A 22,447-nucleotide genomic window follows, 5' to 3' on the forward strand; every position below is an offset into this window, starting at 1 on the left:
CTTGTTTCAGCATGTGGAAGGTGTTATAGCAGAATACAATGTCGGCAATAAGTTAATTGCACAGACATACGATGGTGCTTCAGTTATGGCGGGAAATATTAATGGCTTAAAAACAAAAGTTCAAGAAAAGTATCCTCAAGCACTATTTGTCCATTGTTACAGCCATGTCCTCAATTTAGTTTTGCAACAAACTACTTCATCCATTCCAGAATGCCGCATTTTTTTCAAAACACTGTCGGGTTTAGCTGCATTTTTCTCATTGTCTCCTAAAAGATCAGAAAACTCAAGGAATTTATGAACAAGAAACTCCCAAAAGTAGCACCAACTAGATTGAATTTTACATCTCGGCTTGTAAATACAGAGCCACCGGCGTGGCTCAGTCGGTTAAGGCGCTTGCCTGCCGGTCTGAAGTAGCGTTCGGGCGCGGGTTCGATCCCCGCTTGGGCTGATTACCTGGTTGAGTTTTTTCCGAGGTTTTCCCCAACCGTAATGTAAATGCAAGGTAGTCTATGGCGAATCCTCGGCCTCATCTCGCCAAATATCATCTCGCTATCACCAATCTCATCGACGCTAAATAACCTAGTAGTTGATACAGCGTCGTTAAATAACCAACTAAAATAAAAAAAATAAATTGTAAATACAGTAAAGGAATACAGAGAAAAACGGACTGCTTTCTTTAAAAATATCATTTGTAATGACTCTGAAGAAAGCTGGGAAGATGCTGTAAATGTGCAAGCTCAAGGATATTTGAATTTTTTCACACAGTTTCAGAATATATTTCTTCTTGAAGTCTATGCTAGAGTGTTCGCACATACAGATGTGCTCTACAATATTCTTCAGACAAAAAGTCTAGACATAGCATACTACTTGCAAGAGGTATCAAAGTTAAAAAAAAAAATACTATATCCGAGTTCAGACGTAGTGGGTTTCCGTCCATATGGAGTAATATGGAAAATGAAAATTCTTCAGCCAATACAATGGAACCACCATTAAAGCGAAGAAAAGGAGATGATGAATTGAAATACAGGCAGCTGTACTACAGCATACTAGATCGTATGCACATGGAAATTACTGACAGATTTTCTGATTATGGAAAGCTTCAGTTCACACATCTTCTAGATTCTCAAAAATTTTCTGCTTATAGAGAAAACTTCCCGAATGAGGCACTAAACAAATTATTCCAGTCCTATAACAGCCACTTTGATCAAGTACGTTTGAAAAATGAATTAAGTGTAATATATTCAGCAGAAGTCTTTGATTTTTCGAACAAACCTATCCATGAAATATTATCTGCCATATATGAAAACCAGCTGAACCAAGTTATTCCTGAAGTCCTTAAATTGGCAACATTAATTGTGACAATACCAGCTACGTCAGCATCAGTAGAAAGAACATTTTCTGCGTTGAAGAGAATAAAATCCTACTGTAGATCAACTCATACACAAGAACGTTTATCCGGCTTGGCACTAATATCCATTGAAAAGTCATTTATACAGAAACTTTGCAAGTGGCCCAACTGTAATTTCAAGGACGAAGTCATCAACGTATTTTCGTCCCAATCAAGACGTCTGGAATTCACATAAATATGTAAGGAATTTTAAAATATATTTTGTATAATAATAGGATCAATGGTAGCCCAAACCCTTTAACCAGTATACGCCACTGGTTGGACAATGATTGACGGAGCAAGATAGGCATGTCAGGATTGAATATTGTACAAAATTTTTGGCCATGGTGTACGAGGATCCAGATTTCTTGCTCAATGTGTGGTTCTCCGATGAAAGTTACATTCACTTGGACGGTTTTATCAATCGCCAAACAACTCGCTTTCTTGGTTTCGAGAGGTCAGACGTTATTGTTCAGAAACCGCTACATAGTGCACATGTGACGATTTGGTGTGCAGTGTCAGGAAACGGTGAGCTAGGTCCGTATTTCATTGAGGATGATGATGGTATACCTCTTACTGTTACCCAGGAACGTTATAGGAACATGGTGGTCAGGCCATTTATTCAGGATCTAAGAAGGTTTTGTCGTGCCAGGAACATTTATATGAATAGACAGTGGTTCCAACAAGACGGGGCGACCTGCCATACCACTCGACAGTCTCTGGCTATGCTGCAAGAAACCTTTCCAGGACGAATCATTTCCCGTGGGACTGAGTTCCCCTACCCATCACATTCCCCCGACCTTACACCACCTGATGCTTGCGTGTAGGGAATGTTAAAGGAGAACATTTTCAACTGTAATGATCCACCACAACTGTGCCTGCATTATGTCAGAAGAACGTCTCGTTTTTCAGGACTCTGCAGCAACCTATGCTCCAGAATATGTTTCAAAATCTGCGTGATCGTTATGAACACTGTCTACAGCGCAATGGAGCATATTTTGAACATTTACATTAGCATCCCGATAACTAACAACAACAAATAATAGTAACATATTGTTCCAGTACTGTATATTTTGGTGCATACTGTATTAGGGAAAATACTCTCTCAGCACTTCCATCGTGACTTGAGATAAATAAATAGAATTGACATATTTTTAAGACTTCTGAGAAAGTTTCAGTGCTCGCAGAACTATTGGAATTGAAGAATTTGCACCATTGTTTATCTAAACTTAAATATTTATCAAAATTAACTTGATTGGCATATCTTTGTACATTACAGAATAAAAATGATAAATTAGCTTAGAATCATGAATAGTGACATTTTTAGACTGTAAGAATTCAATGCATGTCAATAGGTCATCATTTTTTATGTGCTCCTGTTTCAACCATTGAAAGCAGTTAAATTATTTAATAGTTTTTCACCATTTGTTTAGATATTCTATGAATAATATCGCACATTATTCAATATTCATATGAATTCCAGTTGAAATGCGAAATGCCGGAAATTTCAATTTCTTTTAAATGCTTGTTGGATAGGATAAAATGATTAAAAAAGAGGACAAGTCCTCCTTTTGCCGAACAGATGGTAACCCTACACACGCTCCAATATTTTCGGCACTGTTTGCCACAGTATTACACTAATGTATCTCGACTCGAACTGAAACAATCTGGTTGTGTTTGTTTTTTAAATAACACATCTATTTTTGCACTTTTTCTCACAATTTCCTCTTTTTTATTGCCTTGTCTTTCGCGAGTTTCTGGTATTGTTGTTTTAGTCAACTGTCCGAAGACAGGTCTGGATCCCACAAGGACACCATCAAGACATCACTCATGAGGCAATTAGACCAGGAGATAATGGGGTAGGGTGACCAGTTTCTTTTCCCTTCCATTGCATATATCGCTGACTGGCTACATACCGGTATTACACTAATCAGACTTCAGATGTATACTAACAATTGAGAACCGTTTTTGCAAAACTTGCTAACTGAAAAAACTAAATTTTACAGGAGAGACAAAACATTATAGTAAGCAATTTTTGCTGTAACTCTTACTTATAGCAGAAAGCAAGTTTTGAAAAAATGATCACACTTTGACACACTACAATGAAGAGAAATAATCCAATTTTACTAAGATGCCTTTTACATCATGTAGAGGCCTGCCTTATGTTAACGAATCCTTAAAAATCTCAATTTTGCAAATTTTGCAGTTAGCAAGTTTTGAAAAAACGGTCCTCAATTGTTCTTCCTCTGACACATATCGTCAAGTGAGATGTACTGTCGGATAATAGATTACATATCAGCCCGAACTTCAATCAGAGGCGTTTCCAGTATTGAGGCCCACTTAGCTTTTTCCGACTGTCACTTATTATAATGGATATTAAAATATAAATCACCTAGGTACAAAACAACTGCACTCTTTACCGTTTCAAATTAAATTGAACTGCCAAGCGTCCAGCTGATACAATGGTTGGCAATATTTTCTTTGAATTGAAATCTGAATGGGCATTATAGAGTGTTGATGCTGGCTACTCTTATAACAGAGTTAGCGGCGTCTCTCATCACAAAGCTTATGATTACAAGCAACAAGATTTGCCTTCCTAACGTATCGTAATTAATACCAATGAGTTCTTTAAGTTTATCACATGAGACTCTCACGGTGAGAAGGCATAACATTGAAAAAAGTGCTATGATCGCATTGTGACATTATTATTGTTATTATTATTATTATTATTATTATTATTATTATTATTATTATTATTATTATTATTGAAAAACTGTCCTTTTTTCCGTTGGCAGACAATTGATTAAATTTGAACTCACTGTTGCCAATGTTATTCATATTCGTTTCATCGTATGTTTAAATTCATATATTCTTTTAAAGAGTTACGAATACAATTTAAAAAATATAAAAATTAACAGTAATACGATAGCTTAAAAACTTCCCTCTCAAATCTGCAGTCCTAGGCGTCTGCCTAGGCCTAAATACGCACCTGGGAAGAGATCTCTACGTCGTCCAATGAACCATTGGGTTGAAAATTCCACTGAGATCGTAACAGGCTATAGGGCCCAACACTTGAAGGGGGGAAGAAGAAGAAAAAGATGAAGAAGAATCCTGTTCTGAGATTAGGACACTCATTACGTCCGATTCTATTAGCCCTGTGTGATGATTAGGATGATATGAGTAGATCTATAGAAGTAGGCAGGATGGATGAAGGTGAAGTGATAATGACAATGAAATGAACCCAGGGTCTGGCGCTAAAAGTTATCCAGCATTTGCTTTTACTGGGTTGAGGAAAAACTCCAGTAAAAACCTCAATCAAACAATTGTCTCAACCAGGATTCGATCCCAGGCACGCTAGTTTTACAGTCAGATAGGCTACACTGACTACTACTCCAAAGCGTGGACACGGCTGGAAGTACGGCTACGCAAGTGTGGATGTGTGAAGAACAGGAATTGCATAAAAATGAAATCAAAAGTGAATGATAAGAATGTCATGAACGTTCTTGTTGCTGTTGCTGTGAATCCGAGAATAAGTCAAAGTTAATTAGCTAGAGGCAGTGGAATCAGTCGCACAGAGATGTAGCGGATAAGCAGCAGAAATATCATGCTTATAATAACTGCTTACATCAAGAATTCTCACAAAGATCTTATCAGTTCTGCATTGTATTTTTTGAGTGGTTACGTAATGGTACCGGTATTACAGAAAATGCTTTAATGTTGTGAAATATACTCGTATTTTATAATGAGGCAACATTTTCAAACACTGACAGTATTAAACATAATATGCATTATTGAGCACTTGAAAACTCCAAATGGATGAGAACTGTACCTTTTCAACATAGTTTCTCATTGAAGTTTGGTGTGACATTCGTGGTAACTTTATCATAGGGCCTTACTTTTTTTAAGACACAGTCACAGATGAAACATATTGTCATTTTGTCAACTATGAATTACTTACACTCTTGAAGAATGTATCTCTCAATGTAAGAACTGAAATGTAGTATCAGACCAGCAGGATGGTGCATGTAGGGTGACCAGACAACATCTTTTGTCCGGACATGTCCTTCTTTTTTAGATCTTTGTCCGGAGTCCGGGCGGAATTTAAAAAAAATCAAGAAATGTCCTCCTTTTCGTAACTTGTATCCTGATGTTTTGAAATTATCTGATTTGACGCCTATTTCAAGTAATTTGCCTATAGGTGGCAGCAGCATCGACGGAATATACTCTCTGGTAATGATCATATCATAACTCTCTTTGCTAAATCTAAATATATACTTTCTGTCCTCTTTAATAATTATAGGCCTAGTTCCCTTCACTTTCATATGTAGCTAACTGTAAAATCATTATTATTAAGTTTTATCATAATTATTTTGTAATAAAAGAGATATTAACATACTTTTAAGTATGATATAAGCCTAAATCTGTACTGTAAATATTTTTTAATAAAATAGACATTGACGTAATTTAAAGTATAATATAGTCCTAAATCTAAGTCTAAGTATATATTTTCTGTCCTCTTTTTTGGAACAATGTCCTCCTTTTTGAAGCTTTGTGTCCTCTTTTTTATCGATGTGAATCTGGTCACCCTAGGTGCATTGCTACATTTCGCAAGACATATTATATACGAATTGTTAAATGACAAGTTTGAGGAAAGGTAGACTGGACGTGCTGGATTCTGGACCTGTCACATGGCCTGCCCACTCACCTGACATTACCCCTTTGGATTACTTTTCATGGGGATACGTAAAAGAAAAAATAATGTCTACAGCACCTATCACCAAAGAGAATATGAAAGAACAAATATGTCAAGTGTATGTCACTATTACTCCCTGTATGTTGGCAAATGTTTGAAGAAGCATTCGCAAAAGAATTAATAAGTGTTCAGATGTTAATGACAGTTACTTTGAGTAGGCCTACTTAATAAATTGATGCGAAGCAATAGCTTAGTTAATTATTATTATTATTTATTTAATATCTCTAATACTACAACTCATTTCAAACATACCGTACTGTAACTTAGAAAAAAAAAATGTTTTGAACAAAAGTTAATCGATTTGTTGAGAAATAATTTTAAAATTCCTTTCCAGAACAAAAAGTTACATTTCTTTGGATCAAATTTCTGTACATTTAAAGGACAATACTAAACTTCTTTCAATCATCTATTATCATAATACACTACTCTCTTAAAATTGACTCAGCATACTGGGAATTATATCAATAGTTTTCTCAAAAACACACTATGAAATGTTTTATATAATATAGTTTTTTTCTCGAAAAGAAATCACATGCCCAATGAGTGTGGCCCAAATGCCGTTCATGACATAATCTGAAAGGTCCTCTCTTCTAATGAGATTTGGAAAAATCAGCACTTAGTTTTATTGATTCTTTTAAGAGAAACTCACTTGTAACACTTTATGATGGCCACACATATACTGTATAGCATACATATTAGAAGAAGTATGTGTGTGCATTACACCAGTAAGTACAGATAGTTTGTCACATTATAGACTGCTATTAAAGTAACGAAGGATTTTTCTTTTCCTTGATATTAATTTCCAGTCTAAATTTATAATAAGAAAGCAGTAAATTATTTGGAAAAAAATATTTGCAAGAACTCATCAATTTAGCAATTCCAAATGAACTCGTACCAGATGTGAAGTTCGGCATTTTCATGTTCAGATATGCATTCATTTTTATTTATCGGAACAGCATTCTGGCGCAATACAATCCAACTAAATCACTGATAAAAAGCTACAGATCATTACTTCGCATCAATTATATATTTAGGTGCGTCCTGTGATGTCTACTCATGCCGCTTGAATGAGATTACCTTACTTTCTGTGATACAGAATTATAGTAGAAAAATCTTTAACAATATTTATTTCAGCCTAAAATATTTATTTTGTACATTTTATTGTTGTTGTTTAGTCAACTGTCCGAAGACAGGTTGGAACCTCGTGACACCAATAAGGCATCACTCATGAGGTAACTAAGCCAGGAGATAATAGGGTAGGGTAGCTAGTTCCTTTCTCCTTCCATTGCATACATAGCTGACTAGTAACGTATTACATTAATCAGACTTCAGATGTACATGTATACAAACAATTATTGTTCTTCCTGGTAATAGATGTAGGCCCTACATATTGGTCAGAATCTCAGTCAGAGGAATTACATGTGGTTATGCAAGTGTAAAAAGAGTTTAATCAAGCATGAAGTATTTATTTCAGCCTGTGGATTTATGTATCAATGGATAATTTAGTCTCGGTAATTTACGTTTCTACAAGAAATGAAACATAAGCTATATTAATACATAATCTACAGTCTGATCTGTTTGGGTATGGATAATATTAATTTATTATTATAAAGCTATTATGATAGTAGGAAAAATTTCTTGCTGGTTATACTATGATTAAACGATGGGAGTTTTTATATATGACAATCAAAAATGAATAATCTGAAAGGACAAATGAAAATCTTAGGTGATTAAAATGGCTACTACAAATTAACAGCGGGCACAAAGTGTTCTATGGTATGCTAAATTTGAGAGTGTTCAAAGAGTTCAAAGGGAATTTCGACTTGAGTATGGTGTGCATAATGTACTTAAATATGATTCCATAATGATGTGGTACCGAACATTTGTAGAAACAGGTTCTGTGTTAAAAAAACATGCAGGAGGTCGCAGGCGAAATCCAGTACGAGAAGCAGCCATCTCTTGGCTTGGGCCCAAACTCCCCAGATCTAACTTCTCCTAACTTCTTCGTGTAGGGTTTTGTTAAAGAGATTGTCTATTCACAGAAACCCAGGAACAGTGATGATCTGAGAGTAAAACTTACTCCAGCTTTTCAACAAATCATCCCTCTTAAGTTACAATGGATATGGGCTGAATTGCATCACCGTTATGAGTTGTGCAAGATGCGCAATGGGGGTCATGTTGAGCTCTGAGGAATTTTCCATCTTTCAGTGTTGTATGCACAAAGTTTCAACAAATAAAGTTCAGTAGTAAATGTTTTATGGTGTTTTTATTTTATCCTACCCAAACAGATCACCCTGTATTAATATGACAAATTTCTATGTTCAACTACGGTACTTAATGTGTTAATGCAAGAAGTTCACTTTGTACAGGTTATTTCTGGCAGTTTCCGTTATCTCTAGCCTATGTTTAAAATAAGATTTGTTCCGTAATATTTTTCTCCTATTCAACTGATTGTAATGCTTAATTATGTAGCTTTTACAATTATTAAAATTGAAATGGATACACATTTCATGCTCATTACTGTCCAATGTGAACTACCGTGTGTTCCTTACTTGAACATTGGGATTAATTCATTGAATCACATCTACAACTTAGTTGGAACTCAAATTGATAGTCAGCATAGTTGGTAGTGTCTATTCTTCCCAATTAGGAAATTCGTAAAATTCCACAGTTTGTATCGAAGATATGAATTTGAACTCTGCTGTAAATATCAAGAAACTGAACTCAAAAATACTTTCAATTCTGATTTATTATAATATGTCACTTATTTGTATGAGGCAGAAACATGGACTTTACGATGAAGTGAAAAGAAGCGACTAGAAGCATTTGAAATGTGGATATGGAGAAGGGTCGAGCATGTGAAATGGACAGACAGAATAAGAAACGAAGCTGTGCTGGAAAGAGTGGGGGAAGAAAGAATGATGCTGAAACTGCTCAGAAAGAGAAAAAGGAATTTGGCTGGGTCACTGGTTGAGAAGAAACTGCCTTCTGAAGGATGCACTGGAAGGAATGGTGAACGGGAGAAGAGTTTGGGGCAAAAGAAGATATCAGATGATAGACGACATTAAGATATATGGGTCATATGAAGAGACAAAGAGGAAGGCAGAAAATAGGAAAGACGGGAGAATGCTGAGATTGCAGTGAAAGACCTGCTCTTTGGCAGAACACTATGAATGAATGAATGAATGAATGAATGAATGTCATTTATTTTCCCTTTTTACAGAAACGTTTGCCAACATCTCAGACTGTAACCCTTAAGATGTGTGGAATAACTGTGTCTACGATAGACAAGTTTCACTGATATAAAATAATTAGGGTATTCTGGTAATTATTTCATAGTTATGAAGTGTTACTTTCCACTCCGAAGAATAACTTATCACTTTAGCTCTTGTAAAGATCGAGTACAGTATTTAATTAAGACTTTTGTGAGTTGGGTAGCATATATGGAAGAACCTAGTAGCTAACACGCATGCAATTATTTTTCATGGAGAGAATTTCTAGAAGTATCCCCTATGCCAGTACCTAGGAAAATAATGAATGAACAGGTAGGCTATAATTAGAATGGTTATGGCTTGTTATTGCTTAGAATGAAGCCAGTGGCGAACATTAATCTAGTACAAGAAAATGATACTTCTATGAATGCAAGGAATTGTGAAGAAATCAACATTTCCATAGGAAAAACTAACACCTACGCATTCCAAAAAAAAAAAAAAAAATTTACATTCACAGTATGTACTTCAAAATGGCAGAGAAGGAGATTTACATAATCAAAAGGAATCAGCTCCAGGTGTAATACAAACATGCAGTCATGCGGGTGGGCGGGCAGGCAGGTAGGCAGGTCTCACCCAGACTCACCCTGGGATATTAGAAGCTGGGCAAGAACACGGCTGGTTAGAAGGTAAAAAGCCCGACCTGATGTCGATGAGTCCAACTCCGTCAGTAATGATGGTGTTGTTTTGACAGAGATAATATGGTACACATTCACACTGCAGTGGGTTGTTGCTATCCTTCCCTGCATCTGTGGGCACTTCCTGGTTGCTAGTGCCACTGTTATCTGTAGTTGATCCTTGTGTCTCTGGTCGCTTGAAAACTTGACCGATGAGGGATTCCAGGTCACCACCTTGAGCTCTTGACTCAGCAACCGACACTAGCAGGGTAGCAACTGTTGCTATGAATAGAAATCTAATCATTGTTCCCATTTCAGAGTACTGAAAAAAATCAAACAATAAAAGTTCAGAAGTAATAATATTAAAATAAAATTCCTATCTGGGATTTTCCCGAAGATTTTCAAACTCCATTTCAATAGACATGATCTTCATTAATCAGTACTATTATGCTTTTGGTAATTCAAGTTTGACACTTAACAGAATTTATGAGTTTTACGTGGAAAAAATCTCATGTAATTTCGCTTCATTTTTTATACCTCTTTTTTTTTTTTTTTTTTTTTTTTTTTTTGCCTTTATGTTCATTATTGCTTGTTTCTCAACTGATTTTCTACATATTTAACAAAAGTATAGCATTTCTAACTTTTATACCAACGAACTTCCTTACACTTACTGTTACTAAAGTCTGAAGTGTATTTTCAGCCTTTATTCGGTTGTTAGAAGAAAACTTTTCATATGTGGCACTTTTCAACTTAAAACCGTTTTACGAAATATTCAACTTATAATGAACTTTTTTAAATAAAAGAAACAACGTGAAAGTATTTTTCCTTTGGGAAAATGTTTTGTCTTTTCAACATGCCTGAGGATAATTTAAATCGTAAAAAGGAGAAGAAATGGGAATAGGTCGCCGTGCACTTATTCCAGAAGCATATTAACACTACACAATGAGTTTGTTTATACCTACCAGTTTCCATAAATGGCCTTGGAAACTGTGACTTACAGACAAGTGATTTTTATCTCCTGCATTCATCAAGCAAAAAGTGTGGCGATTTTAAATCATATTAAAAAACGACTATGAAAAAGCATTTGATAAAGCATTAACGCAAAAATTATGGCATATAATAAACAATAATGGATATTCTAATCCCTAATCAAATTATAATATAAAAAAGTGTATACTGAAGTGCAAAGATAAGAAAGATAAAGACAAAGAACCTGGCGAACTATTTATTGGGATTAATAGAGGTGGAAAACAGAGCTGTCCACTCTCACCAATCCTTTATAATACACAAGATGTTAAAAAAAAATATCCAATATTTTAGGAGGTGCTAGTATGCATCAAAACAAGTTAATGTCTAATAAACATGGGTCCTACAACACATACTTCTGAGATCTGTACAGTTGTTCATAGGAGGTGCTCAATGTGATGTCCATTTATGGCAGTGCATTCCTCTGGACTTCGGCATAAGGAAATTGACCTGGTTGTTCTTGATGACCAAAAGTCTAGGGGATTTAGGTTTGAGGAATGAGCAGGCCAAGGTGTGGGGTCTCCCCAATCAATCCAGCGGTCCTGAAATGTCAGCGTCAGGTGTTCACGCTCATTATGGAAGAAATATGCTGGTGTGCCATCATACATGAACCACACCTGCAGTCTTTGCTGACATGGTACATACTCCAGCAAGGTAGGCAATACGTTCATAAGAAAGTCCTGATAAAGAGCCCCAGTTAATTTCTGTGGTAGCACGTATGGCTCTTAATCTATTGCCAAGAACACCTGCTCATATGTTGATTGAGAATCGATGCTGATGCCTTGTTTCTTCAACTGCATGGGAATTTTCATCAGCATGCTGATTACGAAAATTCACAACACCATTTCTGCTGAACCCTGCTCCTATCCGCAACCAAACATTTGTTTTCAGTATTCCTTGCGACATATCAGTATTCCATGCCAGGGGTGTCAACTAGCTTGCTATATTGTAGGGCAGAAAAATGCATTGTCATAAATGGACGTCACATTGAGCATCTCCCATGAACAAGTGTTCAGATCTCAGAAAGTATGTGTTGTAGGACCCATGTTTATTAGACATTTTTTCTTGTTTTGATGCATACTACCACCTCCTAAAATATTATATACTTTTTTTTAACATTCTGTATATTTTGACGACGCCATTAACATGTGACAGATTATTTTAACCAATCATTTTAACTGTGGGTATGGGAGGGATCAAATTTGATAGGAAGAATACGAATATATTGAGAGGAGCAGAACAATGACTTGTTGCCAATGACGATGATGAAACATTTAGCAATACCTTTCATCATTTTTTAGTTGTATACTCGTGGAAAGAAAAATAACTGGCTTACAGAAGTCTTTATAGTAGGCATGCGGTACAGCTGTACCGAAATTTTGCATCATACAAAGAAATCAGACGAGGTCTGGACAGGAGCAAAAGGAGTTTTCACCGTGCGCTGCTGATGCACTCCTGGCAGGGAATGGATAGTGTAGAGTCACGGTGGTATAACCATACAAGTTTCCGTAACGATGACGCAAGCATGCACGTGTTCGTCCTAGCTCGTGTCAAGGTTAGTGAATCTGTCTCCAAGTGACTGGCCAGCGACACGATACGTTCGGTGTTTTTTTGTGCATTTAAAGTGAAAGTGTGAATAAGTGTAAACTGTATAATGTCTAATTAAATGTTTTCAACTGAACAAAGTGTATATAAATGAAATAAGTATAAAAATCCTTCAAATAACAGTCTTATTTTACCTAAGCAATGATACAAATAAATTACATTAGATAATTTATACAATTAAAACGTGACAAGCGCTTTCGCCAATTAATGGCAAGACAAGAATGGTGTGGGAAAACAATAAGACTGAATAAAATGCATAGTATAAAATATGTGTAGATGATGAATTAAAAACAGTATTGTGTGAAATAACTGTACAACCACAAAATATTGGATGAATAAACACTTAATAGCGTGCAACATTGTGGTTCAATATTGGTTGTAGTGATTAATCATCATGAGTCGAAATGTTAAAAATGCCATAAGCATACATTAAATGGAAGACTAGAAGAACATGTTGTGTGCAGCATGGATACACGAAATAACATAGTTAAACCGGGTAAAGTTTTGCAGCAGTCATCACGACTCAAAATTTGAGCAGTGTATTAAAAATAAAAATTGATCCTGTGGAAGAATGTGATGCTTCATGGCCGGTAGCATGATGATGACTATGTCAGCCGCGTCAGCAGCACACAGTGAAAAAACTCCGTCACTCCTGTCCAGATCTCATCTGATCTCTATGTACTATCACAGTCTACTATATACAGTCACGAAGCTTGAGTTTATGAGGGTACTAGAAACAAGAGACTGTGCAGGTACTATTTCGCATTGTCTGTAATGAGGCGATAGTAGCGATCCTAGTGGTGAACAATATCTATGGATGCATATTTATTACGTATTGAGCTTCGTGACTGTATATACTAGACTGTTGTACTATCTTTATGATTTTGCTTTCTCTTTTAACTCTCACACCTTGAGAACGAATCTAACCCTGTTCTGCCGTTATCTGATTCTAATTTACATAATGACATAACTCATGAAACTTCCAAATACACGAACAATGAATAATTTTCCAGGTGCCTGTGATGTTCACCGCACATACAAGTGACAAGGACATTGGCAAAGGCTGTAGTTGAAGTGTTTGGTAGCTCAATACGAAACAAAAGTTACACTGTTCGAGTTCCACTCATTGTTTGATTATTTTTTATGTGTACTTCGTTTCACATTATATTAATTTTATTCCACTATTGCTATCGTAACATTTTACCTAGATTATGTTTTATTAACATGGCGATTTATGTTTCTAACAACTGTTTAATATTAAATATGCTACTCTGACTCACCTTCCCGAAATAAAAAAAACTCATGATGTATTACAAATAATCTCCCATTTGACCGATACCATTTATCGGGATTTCTACTCATTAATGAGGGTCGCGATTTTAACCCCAGTTTAGGACGCCGTACTGGTGGACTGGCTCGGGAAAATCATTCCACCCAACTGAAATGCATCAATGATTTTCTCTGGTGTTACAGAACTACGAGGAACCGTCTAGAGGACGCGCGACCGTTTCGTAATGACGGACGCTGCAGTTTACTGCATGCTTCACATCACAAAGCATAGAAGAAAGTTTTAATTAGAGTACACAAACATGCGTGAAATATACTGTGCAACTGTATGGCCTAGCGGGTTATTCGAATATCAATGTCTGCAATTCCTTCTTTCCACAATTGTGCATAGTTTGAAATATTATCCCATTAAATTAAAATTGTAATTTCTGGGTTACACTGACCTCCCTTAATCCTACTACATCTATAAAATTAATCTCTTGTAGTTTTGGTCTGTCTACTAGCTAAGCTCTGGCAAATGATAAAAAAACACATCTGCAATAAAATAATTATTGTACTTACTATACAGCATTCATGATAAGATGGCATCATTAACAAAACGCGAGCAAAGAGTAGTTCACGCCTCTATACTTGTGGACAAAACACTCTGCAGGAGGAAATAGAATGCGTGGTCCATAGTTAACGAGTTGCTAACTAGTGAAATGTGCTGGCACAGCAGCGAAGGTCAGTGGACTGCAACTAGGAGCTACTACATGGTGTGAAATGTTTTCGTTTGTTCTGTCCATATCGTGATTTAGGTTAAAGCTGATTTTACACTATCAAAGTTCTTTGACATGGAATATGATAAAATATTTTATCAAAGGTCTGTGATAAAAGGTAGGATTTTGATATTTTATTAATTATATCCTAAAATTAAGGAACGAGAATCATCAGCTTCCACTTATAGTTAAATAAAATAACATATTTTTTAATCGCAGATATGCAAAAATGAATGATGAACAGTAGACCCTACTATGCATGTTTAGTTAAAGTTAATTCAAAATATTACAATATTCGAAAAGAAACAGAAACCATGGATTGCAAGACGTGACAAGAAACATATCCATCGAAACTTACTAAAACAGAGCTACAATACAAGGACTTGGAAAGTTATATAAATTATTTGAGAATGGATGAAGATAATTTTCAGTCTGTTCAGACTTATGCATCCCGCACAGCAGTTACAGTCTTCTATTTTTATGTACAATTCTCATCTTTTATTTCTGTTTTTGTAGTCAGTGTTTTCTATTCTATAACATTTCATTTGCTCCATATTCTCATTATCGGCATTTTGGTCGTAGTAACAGCCAACAATATTTACGTTCCGTCATATTGGTTTTAAGCTAGTCAGATTTTTTTATGAAAGATAGCAAGATACACTTACATTTTATAAAAGATCTTTTATCTAAGAAACTTTTATAAAATAATGCCCACTAACTGTCATATAATTACCTTATAGCCTAATATGTACTTTATAACAGATCTTTGACATAATTAGCCTATATCTTTGATAGTGTAATACCAGCCTAGTCGTGCAATGTAGTAAGTCAGCAAACAAACTTCACAGATGGTGGGAGGAACACAGCTAACATACGCAATAGTGTCACTGAAGAACGCTTGGAAGAGCGATTAATTATAAGATATTTAGTTTCATTATTTAAACAATATCCTACTCTTTCATTCTAAAACTGATAGTAATCTGTATGAAATGAAGAAACAGATTGTTGAATGTGTCACTATCTATTTCAGGGACCAAAAATATCTATTGAGAAAGTCACCTGAATATCTGGATATGCCAATTCTTTCAGGTTTTGATTCTTTAATACGAGTGAAGTTCAATTCAGTATCCAACCATTAATTACTCTTTGTTTTATGTTCCAAATATCTTGTTTTCAAAAGCTAATAATAGAACTGACTATATCACATTTATTTTTTATGAATATAATAAGTTAATCATATTTCATTAGGCCTACTTAATCTAATAGACAAAAGAGTGAGTTTTTCTGTCCATCTTTAATAAAACATTTTCGCTAACTGATAAGTTTACCAGTTTGCAAAGTGTTTGAATAATGTGAAATTAATTACAAATAAGTAAAACTTTTTCTTCCATCGTGTACCACTTTTCCAATCTGTATGATAAGAGAGATTTGATTGAATTCAATTACAATACTTCAAATACCAATTAACTTCAGTGTACTCTTAATCTATACTTACGAGAAGAAAGATGCGGTCCTGCCTTTATTCCACTAAAATCACCTGTGCTACTCAATATTTTAACAACGATACAATTACTAATTAAAGATTTGATGAAATGTATATCGTAACTCAAAATTAGAGAGTCACACTAGTCGTCAGGATGATTTATAACCAAAGTAGGTATAGCACATACAAGATCGTTCCAGCAACTAGATAGGCCTACGTTCTGTAAAGCGTTATCAACCAAAAACTTCCTTCCTTTGGTCAAGGAATTATCACACGGGATGGATTACAAAACAATTTTCCAGTTCATTGACGTCATACCTGTATCCACTTCTAACAAATGGCGTATTATCGTAACCTTATTCTGAAATATATGATGAATTGAATTTTCTTATTAGTATATGCATTGCATTGTGACTAGATCAGTTACTTCGAGTTCAGATTTACTTCATAGGTTAATCGTCGACATTTCATGAATAAAAAGAAACATAAAAAATGCAACAACCTAATTATTATACATCAAGTTACAGAGAAGTTTTTTAAATGTGAGAAAATTATTAACTGGCTGAAGTTCATGATTCAGGGTTAGATGCAGTGTTAGAAATGTCCTTAAATTCCTCAAGTTACAGGAAGTTTTCTCTGTCTTCTCCAAATCCTCCAGGAAAACATGGAATAAAGAGAAGACCTAGCTTATGCTAAAAGCCACAGTTTTTGTTATTTTTCTGCTTCTTCCGTTTAAGCCTTTTAATGAATGTATAATAAGGACTTAAACATTTTCAATCTTATTTTCGTAGTTCCACGTTCAGGAATTCAGGAATTACCATTCCACTGAACTTATGAATTATGTTCGTTGATTACGTTGTTCGAAGTTCAAGTATCAGGACTAGAAGAGCAATTAATATGAAAGTTGTTCATAGTGATCTCTTCTATCATCCCTGAAAGTTTGTAGCAAGTCACTGAATCACCTGTATACGAATATTAATTTAAGAAGGCAGTAGTTTGTAATGGACTCGATAGTGCCGCTAGCCAGATCTATCTCCCGAGACACTAAAAGAACTCTAGGAAATGCAAGGATCTTAGAAAGATGTTCCGGAAGAATCAGACTGTGTGCCTACGCTAATCTGATCCTTGAACTGACGAAAGATACTGACACGTAACAGATGGAGTGGATGGATATAACATTAAATCACAGTCTAGTATATACAGTCACGAAGCTCAATACGTAGTAAATATGCATCCATAGATAGTTGCTAACCACTAGGATCGCTACGATCGCCTCATTATAGACAATGCAAAATAGTACCGGCACAGTCTATTGTTCCTAGCACCCTCACAACTCAAGCTTCGTGACTGTATATACTAGACTGTGATTAAATTGTGATGGCCAATGAAATTCCTTGGACTACATGTAGTCCTTCATATTTCCTACATGAAAATGTTCAATTTCTCTACAGATCATAGCCAAGTTTCTCAAGGTTCGAACCAACACGCGCTATGTATATAATATAATACAGAGTGAATTAAAAGTCTGGAACCATACAAATATCTTCCACATGCTTGATTTTCGATTACTATAAGTGTTACCAGTATTTGTAAAACCAAATGCTCTACTAGTGACAAATTCGATTCTAGCCCTCAGCTATCTCAAAGCCGCCATTTTGGACGCAACTTTGAAATTATAAATGGAAAGGGGATTATGTAGGTACTCAAAATCACGTGAAATTTTCTGAAAAAAAAAAAAAAAAAACCGTGGTGCAATCTGTTTTGAGATATCTCTAATCGTTTTCAAGTTATTTAAAGATAACTGTCATAATGGCACAAACATTAGTTACTGCATCTACAGACATTTTGTAACATGGTACAGTTATAAGGTGGCTTTGGAAAATGTATTTTTATGCAATTCTGGTAATTAATTTTTGTGAGGCAACTAGGCCAGGAGATGTTTGAGTAGGGTGGCCAGTTCCTTTCCCCCCTCCATTACATACATCACCGATTAGCTACATATTGCACTAATCAGACTTCAGATGCATACAAACAATTGTTCTTCCTCCGACACATATTGTCAAGGTGAGATATACTACCTGACAATAGATGTACAGTCTTAGAAAAAAAGTTGTCGCATAGATACTTTGCAAGTCCTAGAAAGGAGGCAGTGCTCATGATCATACAACGAAACAAAACTAATTTTATTACCTCAACTAGTCCTCAGCTTGTGACCCAGGTCGCACGTCCTTTGATCATGCGCACAGTCTCCTTTCTGAGACTTAGAAGTAACTCTGCTACAAAACTTTTTTTCTAAGACTATTATCATAATTACTGATACTATCTGAAATATATTTTCCATAGTTCGTCTCAACAAAATATAAGAATAATGATTAGCAATTCATTGGGAAGACAGTTTTCAAATTCTAAACCTTTTGAAAAGAACCGCAGTTATCTGAACTGTTGTATACAATACATAGTAAGGATCACGATTAAATTATCTCCACCCAATCAAATTGTATTATTAATGTTTGTTATATTAAAAGAATGTTATAACCCGAGTTTTCCATTGTTTAGTTATTTTACAAATCAAAATAAAAACTACAATGTAAAAATATATTAATAAATGCTAAAATACATTATGTATGTAAGTATGTAGGTTATTTTACGACGCTTTATTAACAGCTTAGGTTATTTAGCGTCTGGATGAGATGAAGGTGATAATGTCGGTGCAATGAGTCCGGGGTCCAGCACCGAAAGTTACCCAGCATTTGCTCATATTGGGTTGAGGAAAAACCCCGGAAAAACTCAACCAGGTAACTTGCCCCAACAGGGAATCGAACCCGAGCCACATGGTTTCGCGGCCAGACGCGCTAACCGTTACTCCACAAGTGTGGACTGTATGTATGTATGTATGTATGTATGTATGTATGTATGTATGTATGTATGTATGTATGTATGTATGTATGTGTGGACTGTATGTATGTATGTATGTAAAAAGTTACTTTTGCAAAGTCACATTTCTTCTTTACTTTATGTAATAGTCACTTACGATACAAGTGTTAAAAATTACATTTTATTTTGTGAGTAGGGATGTTCGCGAAACGAAACCGCAAGCCTAATGAAGGAACCCTACGAACATAATAAAATTTGTAACGTTTGTTTCACCATTACTATTTTTTTTTCGTCCATGCTGGTATATAGAATTCCCCCGACTTGTTCACTGCTGTATTACCCCTCATTGTAACAGTGAAACCTGATCATATTATTAAAAACAATCGTGATACACCATTAAGTACGAGAAAAATTCGTACCGGCACCGGGAATCGAACCCAGGACCTCTCAGCTTTGCGCGCTGAGTGCTTTCTAACCAAATGAGCTATGCCGGGACCCGATTCACGATGCCGGCCGAACTCCTCTCGTAGTATCTTGTTACAGCCTTACTGCCTGCACTTGAGACGATACACGTCATATATGTACAGGAGCGCATATTACATGACTTTATGGCCATATTCAACAACAGTTTCTTTAAACTGTTAACATCATATATGTATCAAATATGAATGAGGTCTCGCCCACCTCATTATATTTTGCTCGACTAGTATGACTAGTCAGTTTGTTTTTATACCATTAAGTACGAGAAAAATTCGTACCGGCACCGGGAATCGAACCCAGGACCTCTCAGCTGTGCGCGCTGAGTGCTCTCTAACCAACTGAGCTATGCCGGGACCCGATTCACGACGCCGGCCGAACTCCTCTCGTAGTATCGTGTTACGGCCTTACTGCCTGCACTTGAGACGATACACGTCATATATGTACAGGAGCGCATTGCTCAGTTGGTTAGAGAGCACTCAGCGCGCACAGCTGAGAAGTCCTGGGTTCGATTCCCGGTGCCGGTACGAATTTTTCTCGTACTTAATGGTATAAAAACAAACTGACTAGTCATACTAGTCGAGCAAAATATAATGAGGTGGGCGAGACCTCATTCATATTTGATACAAATCGTGATATAGGTCAATAATGAGAGTATTCGGCTGCAGATCAAGAGGTCCCCGATTCAAACCCGGATGCCCTGTAAGTTTGTACAATTAAATTTAATTCTTAATTGTTTCATGTTGTTATGAATAAAATAACTTTTGTAGAAATTTATTTAATTGTGTACGTTTTTTACTTAAAGAATCATTTTTAAAATTTGGCCTGCTATTGTTTGAATCGCTTTATTGATGGGTTGCGATCAGACCCATGTCACTTCTACAGTCTTCTCTAAAATCTTTGAAAAAGATTATCGTCATCTAGAAAGATACAACATTTTAGTCCCAGAACAGTTTGGATTTAGGAAAAATAAAGGCACAGAAAATGCAACATTTAGTTTAACTGACAAAATTCTGGAGGCAGTTAATAAACAATTACAAGTTGGAGGGATTTTCTGTGATTTATCCAAAGCATTTGACTGTATAAATCATAAAATGCTGCTAGACAAATTAGAATATTATGGAATTAAAGTCGTTGCACACTAATGGTTTCACTAATATCTCATAGATAGGAAACAAAAGTCGAAATCAATACAACTATGAAATCTACCTCGACATGGGGAACTATTAATAATGGAATTCCTCAAGGATCAATATTAGGTCCCCTACTTTTTCTAGTGTTCATAAATGATCTTGCCCCCTAATAAAAGATGTAGGTCATTCCATATTATTTGCAGATGACACAAGTATAGTAATTACAGCCAATAACTCCAACATATTCCAATCTTCAACAGAGGAAATTCTCTTCAAAATATGTGACTGGTTCTCAGTCAATAAATTAGTATTAAATTGTAACAAAAGTAACATAATTAAATTTAAATTCAGTCCAAATTCAACCTCGTAAATTTCAAGCGCAATAATTAACACTAGGTCACTATTAGAAACAACAACCACATTTGACTTAAAAATCGATAATGTATTAATTGGAAAAATCATATTAAAGAAATTACCCCCAAACTAAATTCAGCATGTTTTGCTATTAGATCTATGCAAAAGATAGTAAATACATTAAAACAGTATATTTTGCATACTTCCACTCGGTAATGAGTTTTGGAAGATTATTCTGAGAAAATTCCACAGATGTAACAGTATATTCCTAGTACAAAAAAAAGAGTAATTAGAGTAACAGTAGGTGCCAAATCTAGGAAATCGTGTAGGGCTATTTTCAAAAAACTACAAATAATGCCCATGTCTTGTCAGTATATTTTTTTCCATTAATAATCTTCCTCGTATGTAATCTTGAAAACTTTGTAACTAATTCAACAGTTCATAGCATAAAATGACTTTCATACTCCATCGGCAAGTCTATTGTGCTACCAAAAAGTCCGTTATATGACAGTAAACATTTTTAATAGCCTCCCTATGGATATCAAAAATGAAACTCAAAACATGAGATTACTTAGGGCCAAATTAAAGAAGTACCTAATTTCTCAAGCCTTCTATTCTGTAGGTGAATTCATGACATTCAACAACGCTTCTTGAAATTGATACTAAAATTTTGTGTTGTTCTAGTAGACTATATTGTAAACCTCTTCTGTATATATTTCATCTAGACTATGACTATAAATTAAAACTTTATAGTAGTATTCTAGCTGTGAAGCAATGTACGAATAGGCCTACCATGGAATGTTAATAAATACAATACAATACACTACTCTACAATACAATAGAGTCCGTGGATGTAGCGCAATCAGCCAGTCGGCCGCCATCGTTATTCCATTTCAATACGATTAGGATAGGAATACTTAAGGGGACACTCAACTTAAAAATTGAGAAAAAGTGTCATAGAAATGAAAAATTAAATTCCTACACTAATTTACGTGACAGAACTAAATCAATACGCAGAATTCTTCCCCTATTCATTGAGAAGTCACAGTCAAATGCACAAAGCCAAAAAATAAAAAATGATAATTAAAAGTGATACTTCAATTAATGATTGATTGAAATATCACTTTTAATTATCATTTTTTATTTTTTTGGCTTTGTGCAGTTGACTGTGACTTCTCAATGAACAGGGGAAGAATTCCGCGTATTGATTTAGTTCTGTCACGTAAATTAGTGTAGAAATTTAATTTTTCATTTCTAGGACACTTTTTCTCCAATTTTTAAGTTGAGTGTCCCCTTAAAGTAAAACCAGGATATTTTTAATTTTGAAGGCGAAAACTTCAAAATGATCTTCATATATTTTAGGACATTATTGTCAGTCAACATATCAATGTACAAAATTTCATTCAATAATTATTACGGCAAAA

The 22,447-nt window shown here is 35.3% G+C and overlaps 1 protein-coding gene across 5 annotated transcripts in view; it reads right to left on the reverse strand.

The window, feature by feature from the left end:
- Window positions 1-22,447, reverse strand: part of LOC138703264 (phenoloxidase-activating factor 2) — a 97,020-nt gene that overhangs the window by 45,214 nt on the left and 29,359 nt on the right. For 2 of the 5 annotated variants that reach the window (XM_069831003.1, XM_069831006.1), the window contains exon 2: window positions 9,996-10,348. In XM_069831003.1, coding sequence (XP_069687104.1) covers window positions 9,996-10,339 — 344 coding nt within the window. In that variant the 5' untranslated portion in view covers window positions 10,340-10,348. Of the gene's footprint in view, window positions 1-9,995; window positions 10,349-14,505; window positions 14,548-16,197; window positions 16,388-22,447 lie in introns of those variants that run through there. The other 3 variants (XM_069831004.1, XM_069831007.1, XM_069831002.1) reach the window with 3 other exon arrangements.

Source organism: Periplaneta americana, chromosome 7 (assembly GCF_040183065.1).
Source record: "Periplaneta americana isolate PAMFEO1 chromosome 7, P.americana_PAMFEO1_priV1, whole genome shotgun sequence".
Lineage (NCBI taxonomy): Eukaryota > Metazoa > Arthropoda > Insecta > Blattodea > Blattidae > Periplaneta > Periplaneta americana.